Source organism: Lynx canadensis, chromosome C1 (assembly GCF_007474595.2).
Source record: "Lynx canadensis isolate LIC74 chromosome C1, mLynCan4.pri.v2, whole genome shotgun sequence".
NCBI classification, from domain to species: domain Eukaryota; kingdom Metazoa; phylum Chordata; class Mammalia; order Carnivora; family Felidae; genus Lynx; species Lynx canadensis.
This window is the reverse complement of record NC_044310.1, coordinates 167,428,465-167,442,757: the sequence shown is the minus strand read 5'-3', so window position 1 is coordinate 167,442,757 and position 14,293 is coordinate 167,428,465. Positions and strand designations below refer to the sequence as shown.

At 34.7% G+C, this 14,293-nt stretch overlaps 1 protein-coding gene across 1 annotated transcript in view; it reads left to right on the top strand.

The window, feature by feature from the left end:
- CWC22 (CWC22 spliceosome associated protein homolog) overlaps nt 1-13,985 on the top strand; it is a 56,130-nt gene extending 42,145 nt beyond the window's left edge. The window contains exons 14-20 of the mRNA XM_030325567.1: nt 446-506; nt 4,275-4,352; nt 5,024-5,176; nt 6,858-6,985; nt 8,508-8,609; nt 8,705-8,925; nt 13,143-13,985. Coding sequence (XP_030181427.1) covers nt 446-506; nt 4,275-4,352; nt 5,024-5,176; nt 6,858-6,985; nt 8,508-8,609; nt 8,705-8,925; nt 13,143-13,729 — 1,330 coding nt within the window. The 3' untranslated portion in view covers nt 13,730-13,985. The remainder of the gene's footprint in view (nt 1-445; nt 507-4,274; nt 4,353-5,023; nt 5,177-6,857; nt 6,986-8,507; nt 8,610-8,704; nt 8,926-13,142) is intronic.
- The last annotated feature ends 308 nt before the right edge of the window (nt 13,986-14,293 follow it).

Here is a 14,293-nt window from a genome sequence, read left to right as displayed (position 1 = left end):
GTTTGAGTATGAATCAAGATAACTTGTAAATGTGGTGATTAAGCCCTAGATGTCATGATGGGCTCTGGAGCATCTTTATCTCTTCCTGACTTGGGTCAGAGATAAGTGCAAGTAGTTAGCAGTGTAATAAAATTTGTCCACTTTCTATCTATATGTTTGCCTGTTCTGGGCATTTTATATAAATGGAATCCTACTGTATGTGGTCTTTTATATCTGACTTTTTCCACTTAGCATAATTCAGAGTTCATCCATGTTGTAGTATGTCTCAATACTTCATTCTTTGTAGAATTAAGAGCTATGTCTTTTGTTTATACACAATAGAGTACTGTGAAGTTACTGTAAAAAACTTATTTAAAACAATTATTAAAGTAAGATCCTTTTTTATAAAACATAGTTCAACTATGCTGCAAGTTTTTAACCTATTGTGTCTGTTTTATCTCTACAGCTTAGATTTTGAAGAATGTGCTCACAAATTGCTGAAAATGGAGTTTCCTGAGAGCCAAACAGTAAGTTGATGTTTTTTTCTTCTATTAGGAAATAATATAGTTTATAAAAATGTTTAAAGCAGTTCATAGGTTTTATGAATTGAAATAACTCAGTATTGGATATTCTGTTTTTAATGTAGTTATTCTAAAATTTTAAAGTAACTTGAAACTTAGTCCTAGGGTGTTTCATAAGTGCTACTCATTGCAATGAATTAAATGGGCTGCTTAAATGGGATGTGGGGGAAAAAGGAAGAAGTCTGTCAGAACCACTACACATTACATGAGTTTCTGAGTGGTTGCCTATAAATCAAATAGGTGGCCTAAATACAATAAGAAATTTGTTCCTTAGTGAATTGCTTAGCCCATCTACTTAATGTGCTCAAGCATTCTTTTGTGGTAGAAATTATAAAGGTCACCATACATGTTATTACATTACTTTAATTGTATATGGAAGAATCTGTGTCATTTTTTTTCATTCATTAATTCAGCAGTCTATGTTTACCATATACTACATGTCAGACACTCTACAAGGTGTCAGGGATTCAGTGGTCCATAAAGTACATATTAGCCCCCTCTTAGTCCATGGGACTCATAGTCTTATAACTCCCTATACTTCACTGTTCAAAGTATCATGGAACCCTAATGCCAAAGATAGTAAAGACTGGATTGAGTAGATTATCTTGTTTTTTTTTGCTAGTTGCATTCTTGTGTATGTTGCTCCCTGCCCATCTGCATTTTAAATCCTTGGAACCTGAGCCAAGGCTTAAATTTAGGGTTTTGTTCTTCACATCTTGCTTTACATGTGGTAGACCCAGCAGAGATGCCAGAGTGAATATATCAACTGTAGGCAGTTTCGTTTCTAGTTCTAAAAGATCTTGTCTATCTGAGCTGTTACCATTAGGTGTGAGTGCTTTGTCTTAAGGCTTTAAATATGATCTGTTATGGGGATTGGCAGACTGTAGCCCAGGCCCACTGCCCATTTTTGTAAATAAAATTTTAGTGGAATACAGCCATGCCCATTGGTTGGTGGATCATGTATAGTTGTTTTCACCCTATAGCAGCAGAATTCACTAGTTGCAACAGCGACCGTATGGCCTCTAAAGCCTAAAATATTTACTATTTGGCCTATGATAGAAAAAGTTTACCAACCTTTGTTCTAGATTATAGATTTCTTCTTGAAATGCCATGGTACGTAATTTTGAGATGAAATTATTTTTTTCAAATTTAAAAAGTTCTTTTTTCCCTCTTAAAGTTTATTTTTTGGTATATTAATAACAGTATACCTATTTGTACCCTGGGTGTACCTGATGTGTCACCATTGAAAGGAAATAAATTAGGGAATTAACCTTTAAAATTATAATTGAAACTGAAATTACTATATGATCTTGTCACATTATTTGAGGAGTATAATTAAGTCTTTATACGTTTTATTAATACTAATTCAGAGGATAGTTGTTCTAGAACTAACCTCAACATATTTTGATAGCATTTGGAAGAATGTCTTAGTACATCTATTTTCATGCACTCAAAAGACTCTCCTGAAATTGCTATAATATTTAATTAAAATGTTAAAATATTTAATTATTCTAAGCCACAGGGAATAACTCTTATAATTGCATTTAGTCTAGGGAAGAAAGTAATTTGTTTTGCAAGTAGCACTGGCTTTATTAGCAATGCTATCAGTGTATTACTATGTTATATTGTTTAAAACCTGATTAACTGTTATGTTACTGTAAAATACAATGTTGGTAGAAAGAGTTGAAAATGCATTTTAATATCAAATTAACATAATATGGCAGAACTCAGAAAAGCCTTATTTTAACTTTTTACTACTATATTAAAATTTTGACAAAGTACATCTTTTCAGAACTTACACATTGGGAAGCATTTTATTTAATTGAGGTAACTTCTGAGTAATCATAAAAAATAATAATTTAGCAATGTAATGACATCTAAAAATATCCTCATATTGTGAATTAAGGACTTTGAGTAGAGTGTTTTATAAGTAGACTACCAACTTCTAGAGCAGCGTGGTCCAATAGAACTTTCTGCAATGATGAAAATATTTATATTCTACACTGTCTAGTACAGTAGCCACTAGTCACATACGGATTTTGAGTACTTGAAAATGTGACTAGTGTGACCGAAGAATGGAAATTTTATGTAATGTTAAGTAATGTAACTAATTAGCTACATACAGCTAGGGTCTACCATGCTAGTTGAAAATATAAAGGTAAAATTAAATAGAAGTAAAAATGAACTGAATGGGGATATGTTATATTTTGTAGGCTGTCTTTCCATTTATAGAAAGCAGATATATTACAGTTACTATATTTGGAAAAAATAATTTTTAACTTTTTGATAAATGCTTGTAGAAAAAGATACTTAATCACTACTACAGCAGTGGTCAGAGAATGAATATATGCCTATTTTCATTTTGTCTCCAATGATGTGTCCATGTTGTCTGAGTTTCATCATCAGTGAAATTGATACAGTTTAAATATTTGGATATTTCATTTGAGTATTTTAAAATTGTAAATCATTTGTCATGATGGTATTTCCGGTCCTGGATTTACTCTTGCATTTATTAGTTCAAGAGAATTTTTTTTTCCCCCAAATAATTTTTTTTAACGTTTATTCATTTTTTTGAGAGCTAGAGAGAGAAAGAATGCTAGTGAGGGAGGGACAGAGAGAGAGGGAGACACACAATCTGAAGCAGGCTTCAGGCTCTGAACTGTCAGCACAGAGCCCAACACAAATCCCGAACCCACGAACCAAGAGATCATTACCTGAGCCAAAGTTGGACGCTTAACTGTCTGAGCCACCCAGGCACCCATAGTTCAACAGAATTTTTATACAGGAATTTTCAAAGCACAAAAATAGCTGATTGGCAATATATTATTCCAGCAGTTATGGAATGATTTGATCTATTTGTATAGATTTGTCAATAGATCTATATGTATAACATTTATTTTGAGGCTAGCAAATCCAACCACAGAGGTGTTTTTTTCTTTATTCTTTTAAATACATTTCTTGTTGGGGCGCCTGGGTGACTCAGCCAGTTAAGCGTCCAACTTCAGCTCAGGTCATGATCTCACAGCTTGCGAGTTCGAGCCCCGCGTCGGGCTCTGTGCTGACAGCTCAGAGCCTGGAGCCTGCTTCAGATTCTGTGTCTCCCTCTCTTGTTGCCCCTCCTCTGCTCACATTCTGTCTCTCCCTCTCTCTCAAAAAAATAAACATAAAAAAAATTAAATACATTTTTTCTTTATTAACCAGAATGTCATTTAAGTTAATGTTGTAGCTGTACTTATTTATGCCTAAATAAAGACTCATCTTCCACCTTTTCCATACTAATTAAATATATTCTTAAGAATTGAGTTTAAAGGTATGTAACTAAACTTGTCAGGTGGTATATTGATGATCTATATTTTAAAAAATTTTGTGTAGAATCTTTTTAGAATATAGTCTATTCAATCTTTTCTTGGTGTATCTTTTTCATATAGTAGATTTTATTGAAGTGGTTCATACTTAATTTGAATTGAGAATTTTATAATCTAATTAGCATAGATGACCTTGGAAACTGTCAGCCAGACTGAAGGCTTTGAAAAACTATAGGCCTGACATAGATTGAATTTTTTATTTTGTCTTAATAACTTAAGCTCACAAAGCTTAGGAAATTTTGTGTGTTTAAAATCTTATTTAAAAATTCAGGCTGTCTCTATCATATTGATAAATTATAGCATGGATTCATTGTATTTTGAATCATTAATGAATTTTTTTTCCAAATAGAAAGAACTCTGCAACATGATACTTGATTGTTGTGCCCAACAAAGGACCTATGAAAAATTTTTTGGCTTATTAGCTGGGGTGAGTTCCAGCCTCATTTTTCTTGTTGGAATTTAATAGCATCACTAAGGGAATCCTTAACATGAATATTGTGAATTACTGTGTCTTCTTTGTGGTCTGGTCTAATACAATAGCATATCTCTGATAAAATCTCGTTGCTCTTCCCTTCCTCAGGTTTCCTACCCTGTGTAGTTTCCTCCTTTCCTACTTCATTTTGTGGTGCCTTAACATTGCATAGGTCTCTTCCAGAACTTTTTGAGATTCTATATGCTTTGTAACAATTTCCCAAAGAGGACAATTAAATGTTGCCTTTTCAAAATCTCAAAGCTGTTTTTGAAGTCAAGTGCATGTTCAGGCAGCACAAATAGATCATGAGTTAAAATAAGTTTTTAAATCTAAACTCTACCCACAGAGAAATATATTTGTATACTATGCAAATGTATGTGTCTATGATAAGATACTTGTATAACTTTGTTTTAGCATATAAATCCCAAGTAAATAGGGATGATATATATTATCCTTTTTTTTTTTTTTGAGCATTCTGTCATACAGCACAAAAAGATTGTGTAATGTGATGTATAAAAGATTTACTAATTTTTGATTCAATAAATTTAGGAGGATCTGATATACTCATAATGGTATTGACAGTCAACTTTTAGTAGTACTGACATTCAATTTTTTTTATTTATTAGCGATTTTGCATGCTAAAAAAAGAATACATGGAATCCTTTGAAAGTATATTCAAAGAACAATATGATACCATCCATCGCTTGGAAACAAACAAATTGAGAAATGTTGCTAAGATGTTTGCTCACCTTTTATACACTGATTCACTTCCATGGAGTGTAAGTAGATGGATCGATATTTATACTTCCTTCCTAATCCTGTTATTCTCAAGTAGGTATTAAGTATAGTATAGCCGTACTTTTCCTATGTAGGAAATGTACTTTAAAATGAAATGTATAGTTGGGGTGCCTGGGTGGCTTAGTCGGATAGGCATCCGACTTCAGCTCAGATCATGATCTCACGGTTAGTGAGTTCAAGCCCTGCGTCGGGCTCTGTGCTGACAGCTCAGAGCCTGGAGCCTGCTTCAGATTCTGTGTCTCCCTCTCTCTTTCTGCCCCTCCCCTGGCTCATGCTCTGTCTCTCTCTCAAGAGTAAATAAACATTAAAAAAAAAAAAAAAAGATTTAAAATGAAATATATACCAAACTTTTACTGTAATGGCAGTCTTTGAGGCTATATTCAGATAACATGAGATCGAGAAGCTAAGTAAATAACAGGAGTGTTAAGAAATACAACCCGGAGTGATATTAACAGTCCAAACATCACGGTGCTTTTTAAAAGTGATAGCTAGTGGTGTTTTTAGGGAAAACAATAGATTTTTGTCTTCTCTATGTGTGCACACATGCATGCACACTCATATACCACATACATCTTACTTTGGTGGTCATGTATCATGTAGCCATAGTTATTTAGAACAAGATAAGATATTCTTGATACAGAAATGTACACTGGATTGGAATTTGAAATGCATTCATGAAGCTGGCATTTATTGTACAACCTCTGTTCATCCAACAGCCATTCATTTAGTTACTAGATAAGAGCCTAGTCACTTGAGAGAGATAGTGGGCATCCAGAGTGAATTATTTATGGTCTCTGCTTTCATAAGAAATATATAAGGTAAGGTATGCCCATAGTGCTAATATAAAATAAAAAGTGATAGGTTATGAGAAAAGTGAAATTGAAAGAAGGAAATTACATCCAAGAGGAAAGAAAGAAAAGGATCACACTGTGGAATACGACAACCTGATGATAGAATGAAGCAACAAAGTGAGCTCATAAACATTGGATGGACTGTTGTAATACTGTAGGTACTAAACATGTCTAGCTGTACTAATAGGCATTTTGTGAGCAGACCTAGGAGCCTGATCATAATAATTTTTTTACTTCTTTCTTTTCCCTCTGGGAATGAAAATGAAATCAAGTTTTTAAACAATCGAAGCAAATGGGTTTCTGGAACACAGAACTCATAAAAACTGGAGGTTACTTTTATTTTTATTTGTCCTAAAACCTCTCTCCATGAACTTCCGTTTTTAAGCCTCGATCTTAATATTCAGAACAAGCCATCACTCTTTCTGTCTTTACTCTTGTCGTATATGTCCTATACAAAACTATAGCCTAATGCTCTAAGTGGCAGTTTGCCCCAAACCCTTATACATCCATGTTTTGATGAGTGAGTTTTAGGAGCTAGTAATCTTTGCTTCAGCATTATATACTCATGGCAGAATATATCTCTGCTATAAAAAGCACATTACTCAAGAAAGAAAGAACTCTATTTCTGTAGCATCTTAGCATTATGAAAATTAGCATAGAGAGGTAGTCTTAAACTTTGCCAAGAAGTAATACTTACTAGGACAAAGAAAGATATTCACAGATAATTCTTTAGAGACACTTCAAGTTATCAGTGTTGGTCATTTTATCTTTTGAACAAAATAAACTTGTCTTTTTTAATTTTAATTTTCAGGTTCTTGAATGTATAAAGCTGAGTGAGGAAACCACTACATCATCCAGTAGAATTTTTGTTAAAATATTTTTCCAAGAATTGTGTGAATATATGGGTCTTCCTAAACTTAATGCAAGATTAAAGGATGAGTAAGTTTATCGTTATGCACTTTTTATTCTTACTGTACTCAGGAATTTTCCTCCATTTTAGCGACATAAGTCCACCCTTAGTCGTAAAAACAAGAGGTAAGCCCCTAGGACTTTCTTCATCCGTTAGTTACTACTCTGAATCTCATGTTCTGTGGCACAGGACAACATGTAATTTTAGTGATAGATTTTAGTCCCAGTAGAGACAGCACAGAATTAATGCCTCTTTGAATTTAGTTACAACACACAGGATTATTTTGCATGCCCACTGGAGTCTTCCAATAATGAGTGCTTACAGTTTTATTTTCATTTTTAATGCTAATTTTGAACCTTAGAATATTAATTTTTGTGTTATCAGTGGACAATTGTGAATCATATACAGATGATTCAGTCATGTAATTGTTCACATTATTACACTGAATTAGGGCCTTATTCCAGGACTGTCGTGTAATCCCTATCCCAGTTTTCTTATTTCCTGTATATTCACATTGCCTCCTGCCACTCGCATCGGCTTCTACTGCATTCACACTACTGAAATCATCCTTTCAGATTTCTTAGTGACTATCTGCCAAATCAAGTACTTTTTCTCAGCCCTCACAGCCCTCACTTCCCAGCCTCCCTTAGACAGTTGACCACTTCCTCACTGTGGCTCCTCACTTTCTTGTCATTCTGCCTTACTCTTCATGGTCTCTGCTCTTCAGCCTCCCTCTCCTCTTCGACACAGTTTCTATTCTGGGCTCAACATGCCCTCTCTGTGCTATTCTGTCTACTCCCCTTGGCTTCAGAGACTTACTTATTGGTCTCCATCTACTTCACCAGGTTTATCTCCCCCCTCTCCACAGCCTGCACCAACATTGCTCCACTCGTTCGTACTTCCTTACCTCCAGAGCTAGAAATACACACTCTTGGTCTATCCATCAGACTCTTCCTCATTCTTATTTGTCAGTTTTTTCTATGAAACAGTTTGTCCTGACTCTGCTGGTTAGTCATTCGGTGTAGCACTCCAAAGGACATGTCCAAACCACCTTGTACTGTTAATGTTTTCTGTTTGTTCCCCTCCATAGAAATAGTAATTACATGCAGCCTTCATCCATCACTTCTTCCTTTTGTTGACGATTTTTCCCCAACCCCCAATGCCATGCATAGTGCTGTGCATGCATCCATGTGGATATATGTATACAACAGAGATTTGTTTTTACTTTGCATTATATACATTCACATACTGTGTGTGTGTGCGCGTGTGTTTGTATATGTTGCACAATATGTGTGTGGTGTACAAAAATGTTTTTAAATCCTCTGTTGTATATTTATAGAAATCAAGTATAGTAAATTATGACTTGACCCTATTCATTTCATTTAGATAGCATGTAGTCTAACCTAATAAATGATATAAATCACCTCCTTGATTGTATTTCATTTATTAATTTCATAATACATAGAAAATCTGAAAAATGACTGTATATGAACTTTGCCTTTTAATCTTCAAGCAATGTGTTCTCTTTTGTTCATTTTTGTCTTCTTTTAGAACCCTACAGCCATTTTTTGAAGGGTTATTACCCCGAGATAATCCAAGAAACACTCGGTTTGCCATCAACTTCTTTACTTCTATAGGACTTGGAGGTTTAACGTAAGGATAATTTTCAGGATTTTTTTTTCATCTTATAAAGCTATCCCACAGTTGCCTTTGGAGCAAAAACTAACAGAGGTTGTATCTTTAATTAGGGATGAATTGCGCGAGCATCTCAAAAATACACCAAAGGTCATTGTGGCACAGAAACCAGACGTTGAGCCAAATAAATCCTCTCCTTCCTCTTCCTCTTCCGCATCCTCATCTTCAGAGTCTGACTCCTCTGCCTCTGAATCGGACAGCAGTGATAGCAGTTCGGAGTCTTCCAGTGAGGAAAGCGATTCTTCATCCAGCAGTAGTCAGAGCTCTGCCTCAGGTACTGAAACTCATTTATAATTGATTGGGCTCTTTTCTAACAAGTATATTGCTGGTGATGTTTATACAGTGAGGGAAGAAAATAAGTTGATTGCTTAATTATTTTAGAGTTCAGTTGTTTAAAAGCCACGATTAATAATATAAATGATCATCTGTCACTGCTGGAGTCTGTAGTGAATTACATCATTTATAATGCTAAGATTGGCTGTTGGAATCTTTTTCATAGAAATGAAGATATTTCATTGGTAAATATTTGTTTGAATGATGACTGAAATACCATACATTCATAATGCCTGCAGTACAGCTTACAGCTTTCCTGGTGTTTATATTTTAAATAAATTATAGTTTTTTACTTTAATTAGTGAGGGTTTGTGTTAGTTACTGACACGTGCCATTCATCAAATGCATACATACTTTGCAAGTGTACAGCTCTAGAAATTTTCATGAGAAGAACATATCCATGTGCTAGCTACCCATAACAAGAGTTAATAGCTATTGCCACTCCCCTGTCCACTGCCTCATGTTAGCCACTACTCTCATTTGTGATTCCATAAATTAGTTGTGCCTATTTTTAACTTTATCACTATGTTTTGTGAACTCCTTTGTCTGGCTTGTCTTTCACAATCACTTTTGTGAACTTCATCTGTAATATTGCATTTAATTATAGTTCATTCTTTTTGCTGTATAGTTTTCCACTATATGAGTATGCTGCAGTTAGTTTAACATCTCTCTTACTCAGTAACAATTTAGATTTAGAAATATTCCCATGAATACTATTATTTACATTTGGTATGTGTATATATACATATACATATGTATACATATGTATACACATACATATACATATACATATACATATACATATACATATACATATACATATACAGACATATGCATTTCAGTTGGGTGTGTACTTAGAGATTCATTGCGAATTCCTGGGTTGTAGGTTGTGTGTACGTTTAGCTTCAGTAGATACGGCCAGTTTTGCAAGTGGTTATTTCAGTTTATGCCCCCATCAGCCGTGTATGAGAGCTCTAGTTGACCCCAACCTTGCAACACTTCACTTGGCTATCTTTTTCATTTTAACCATTCTGGTAGATATGTCATGGTATTGCATTGTGGTTTTAATTTGCATTTTCTTGATCGCTAATGAAATTGAGCACTATTTTATATTATTATTGGCCATTTGGGTAGTTTCCTTTTGTTAAATGGCTATTCAAGTCCTTTGCTACCCACTCTTTTTGTTTGTTTTATTGTTATCTTTTTATATAGATTTGTAGGAGTTCTTTAGGTTTTCTGGACATGTATCTTTGGTTGCACATATATATTGCAAATAGTTCGGTTCCATTCTTGTATGTCCAGCCCTGTGCAGCTGCCAGAGCTCTGCTGGTCTCTCTGTCCCTCAGCAGCAGCCCTGAATCAGCAGACAACCTGCAGGGAGCAAGTGGCTATATTATGTCAGCTTACCTCTCTATGGTTCTGCCTTCTCTTGAATCTTGGTCCTTATTCTACGTAAAGAAAGTTGAAAAAATAGTACAGAAAATTCCCATATAGCCTTCACCCAACTTCGCCTGGTGTTAGCATTTTACATAATCATAGTTCAATGATCAAAGCCAGGTAATTAACATTGAAACAACACATTAAACAAACAACAGATCTTATTTGAATTTCACCAGTTTTTCCATTAATGTCCTTTTTCTTGTTCCAGGATCCTACATGCATTTAACTGTATTTCTCCTAAGTCCTCTATAACCTGTTGATAGTTCTTCACAGGCTTTCCTTGTTTTTAAAGGCTTTGATACTTTTGAAGTCCTCTGGTCACTTATTTTTTAGAATGCCCTTCAATATGGAGATCTGTCTGATGTTTTTACATGATTAGATTGAGGTTATGCACTTTTGGACAGAATGTCATAGAAATGATATGTTCTTAGTGCATGTTATCTGGGAGTTCATAATACTGGCATGACATTAACTGATCACTTGGTTAAGTTGATATCTGCTGGATTTCTTTCTGGAAACTCCTTTTCTCTGTAAATTAATGTGTTGTAGAGAGATAATTTGTTCAATTTTAGCATCTATCTTTGGACCTTGTCTGCAATAGTAGACAATTAACTGCCATGGTGTTTGCCGAATGTGATGTTTATGTTTGTCTTTTTTCTTCTACGCTTAGTAATTGAATTTCTTCTGTAAGTAAGAGTTGTCCCTCAATCCCCATTTATCTATTAACTGTATATTTCATCAGTCTGGACTCATGGATATTTATCTTATTCTATGAGTTAAAATCCAGTACTATCATTTATTTTGTTCAGATCATTTCAGCTTTGGCAGTTAAGAGCTCGTTCAGGTTAACCCCTGTGTTCTTTCAACATACCTCCATCCTTTTTTTTGAGCACCACCCGTCTTTAGAACATCTCAAGTTGTTTAAGATCTTTATTGCCTCTAAACAGAAGATTTTACATTTTTATCTGGCACTTCTAGTTGTTTTCAGCAGGAGCCCTGGTCTTCCACAGCTTTCTCCATTCTCCCTGGAAGTGGAAATGCTGTAGTAAAGGATTTTCAAATGTGCAATTTTCTGAGGAGGTCTCTGTTGTTTTCCCCAGGGTCAACTCTGCTTTCTTCCATTGTAGCATCTTAGTCTGAATAAGACGTAGTCTGATTGTCCAAAATGCATGTCATTTCTTCTTAACTTCTTAATGCATATTTCAGAGAAGCAGCACTTTTCCCCATAGTCTTAGTAGGTTGGAAGGTTGATCTTTACACTCTGGTTCTCTGGCTTGTGGCACTTGAAAGTGTGTCACGTAATGTGTGGCAGCCAGAATTGTGGGACTCTTGGTGTTTTAAATTATCAGAGTAAGATTCCATTTGTCCACAGGAAGTCTTATTCTTGAATTAAAATATATTAACATTGTTCTTTAATATTCACCTCTTTTAATTCTAAAGAATTTGTTATTTCATGGTTATCTGTTTTGAGAACAGATGAGAACACAGCATGAATTGCTGCAATAAGGGATCTTGCTGATTCAAAATTAATTTGCCTCATCATACAATTTCAGTAGAGAGTTTTCAGTTTTATTAGTAAAATATTAAACAGCATAAAAGCGGTATGAACTATCCCCAAATTAGAAAATTGTAAAGCAAATGCCAAAGACGGGAGATTGCACATTGTGGTGGGGCTCGGGTTCTCATGTCAGCAAAGCCCTGAGAGTAGCATAGAGTAGGGTCAGAGAGACGTTGATGGAGCACACAGCCAGATGGTTTCTGCTTGGCGAGCTGCTGCTCAGCTGAGCTGCTTGATAGGAGCCAGAGAAATAAATCCTTAGTGGCAAACCAATGGACTGTGCCAAGGGTAGGCATTTGGCAGAAGAAATACAGGTTGGTACGGTGAGATTTGGGTGGAGATAGGACGAAGGTGGACACTTCTCTTCCATATTTTCTTCTTTCTGTATGTATATGAATTTGACAGAAATTTTGGTCATCTCAGCACCTTTGATTTATGTACCCAAAAGAAATCACACAGATAAAGTGATTAAATTTGTTTTATACCTTAAAATTTCACTGTGATTATTTAACATTTATATTTGTGATTCTATCAGATTAAATTGTTCTAGGCCTTTTCAGAAGAGTTTTCTCAGAAATCAAGCCTTCATGGCTCTCATAAAGCCTGTGATTATGTCATAACATCACTTCTCTTTCTGGTGCAGGTAGTGCTTCTCTGATAGCAGAACTGTTGTTTTTTGTAGGAAGAGGTTTTTATTTGAAAAATATGTATTCATGCTGTTAAGCAAACTAGTCATCCCTCTCCCCTTTAAGGGGGATATTGCTGGCATGTATTTTGATTATTAACGTAACCAGATCTGACACAGTACTTTACTTTATATGACATAATGCACATGGGCTGAAATTTCTGTTTTTGAATAAAATTTGTAATGGAAATATACCATGCTAGTCACCTTATAAAAAAAATTTACATTTGCTGTAGTTCATTTGAAGTTTCCGTTTACTGCTTTGAGTCTAAGGATCAAAACAGTACTTTGGTAACTAATGATGATATGTCGTATATTCTTAAAATTATGCATCTCGTGAAATATTGTCATTAGACTTTCCGTTCAATCAATTTACTTTTGCATCCAGTTTATCTAATGGACCAATAAATGTCATTGTTAAATTATGAAATTAAAGATTAAAATAAAAGCTAACTATTTCATTTTACATGTGCAGCTAAAGATAAAAGAAAAAAGGGACAAGGGAACACCAGAAGTAAAGAAGTAGATAAATTGATCCGGAAACAACACACACATGATAGGAGACAAGAAGAAAGAAGACTGGAGCAAAGGCATCAGGAAATAAGGACTGAAAGAGAAAGGAGGTCAGAAAAACATAAAGATAAAAATTCAAGAGAGCCAAACTGGAGAAATCCCGTAACAAAATACAGTGCAGACAGAGGTGTCCCTGCTGAACGAAATAGTTACAGTAGAATCATGAATGACAGAGACCAAGAAATGCACACAGATTTGGAAAATAAGCATGGTGATCCCAAAAAGAAGAGAGGAGAGAGAAGAAATTCTTTTTCCGAAAATGAGCACAGGCACCGAAATAAGAACAGTGAACATTTTACAAGAAGAGATAGGTCAAAGTCAAGAGAAAAGAACAGAAAACATTCAGGTTCTAGAAGTGATGAGGATAGATGTCAGAATGGTGCTGAGAAGCGATGGGAAAAATCGAGCAGACGCTCTGAACCCTCCAGAGAATCCAGGAAACATCCGGACCGGCAAAGAGAAAAGTCTCCAACAAAGCAAAAAAAGTAATGCTACAAAATTACAGAAACTGAACTTGCCTTATATTCAGTTGAAACAAATTATTTTTTACATTAACGAACTTTATAGAGAATTCTTGTATAAAGTACTGGTTTGTATTTGTACATTTAAAATTTTTTCATTTTAAACATGTTTTATAATTGATACATCTCAAGGCCCTCCACATAAAATTATTTGAAAAGTTTCACCAGAGAGGGATGTAATCTTGCTTATATTTTGTTAATAAAATGATCAAATGCTCATTGAATCAGTGATTTTTTTTCATTGACAAAATTTTTTTTTCCTGATGTTTCCAATTGTTTACAGAACTATTATATGAATTGGTAGTGGCTTTTTTTAATAGATATAACTAGAGACCAAAATAGGTGAACCATTTCCATGTAACATTTTTGCTTTGTTATGAGATGCTATGAACCTCTTTTAGGAGTCACCCTTTTTTAAAAACGAATTATTTCAAGTCTCATATTACATCTTGAACAAGATAGGTATGTGTAATTTTTTTTAACAGGTGTTTTCATGAAGCTATGGGTATGTTAGTCTTTTAAACAGATACAC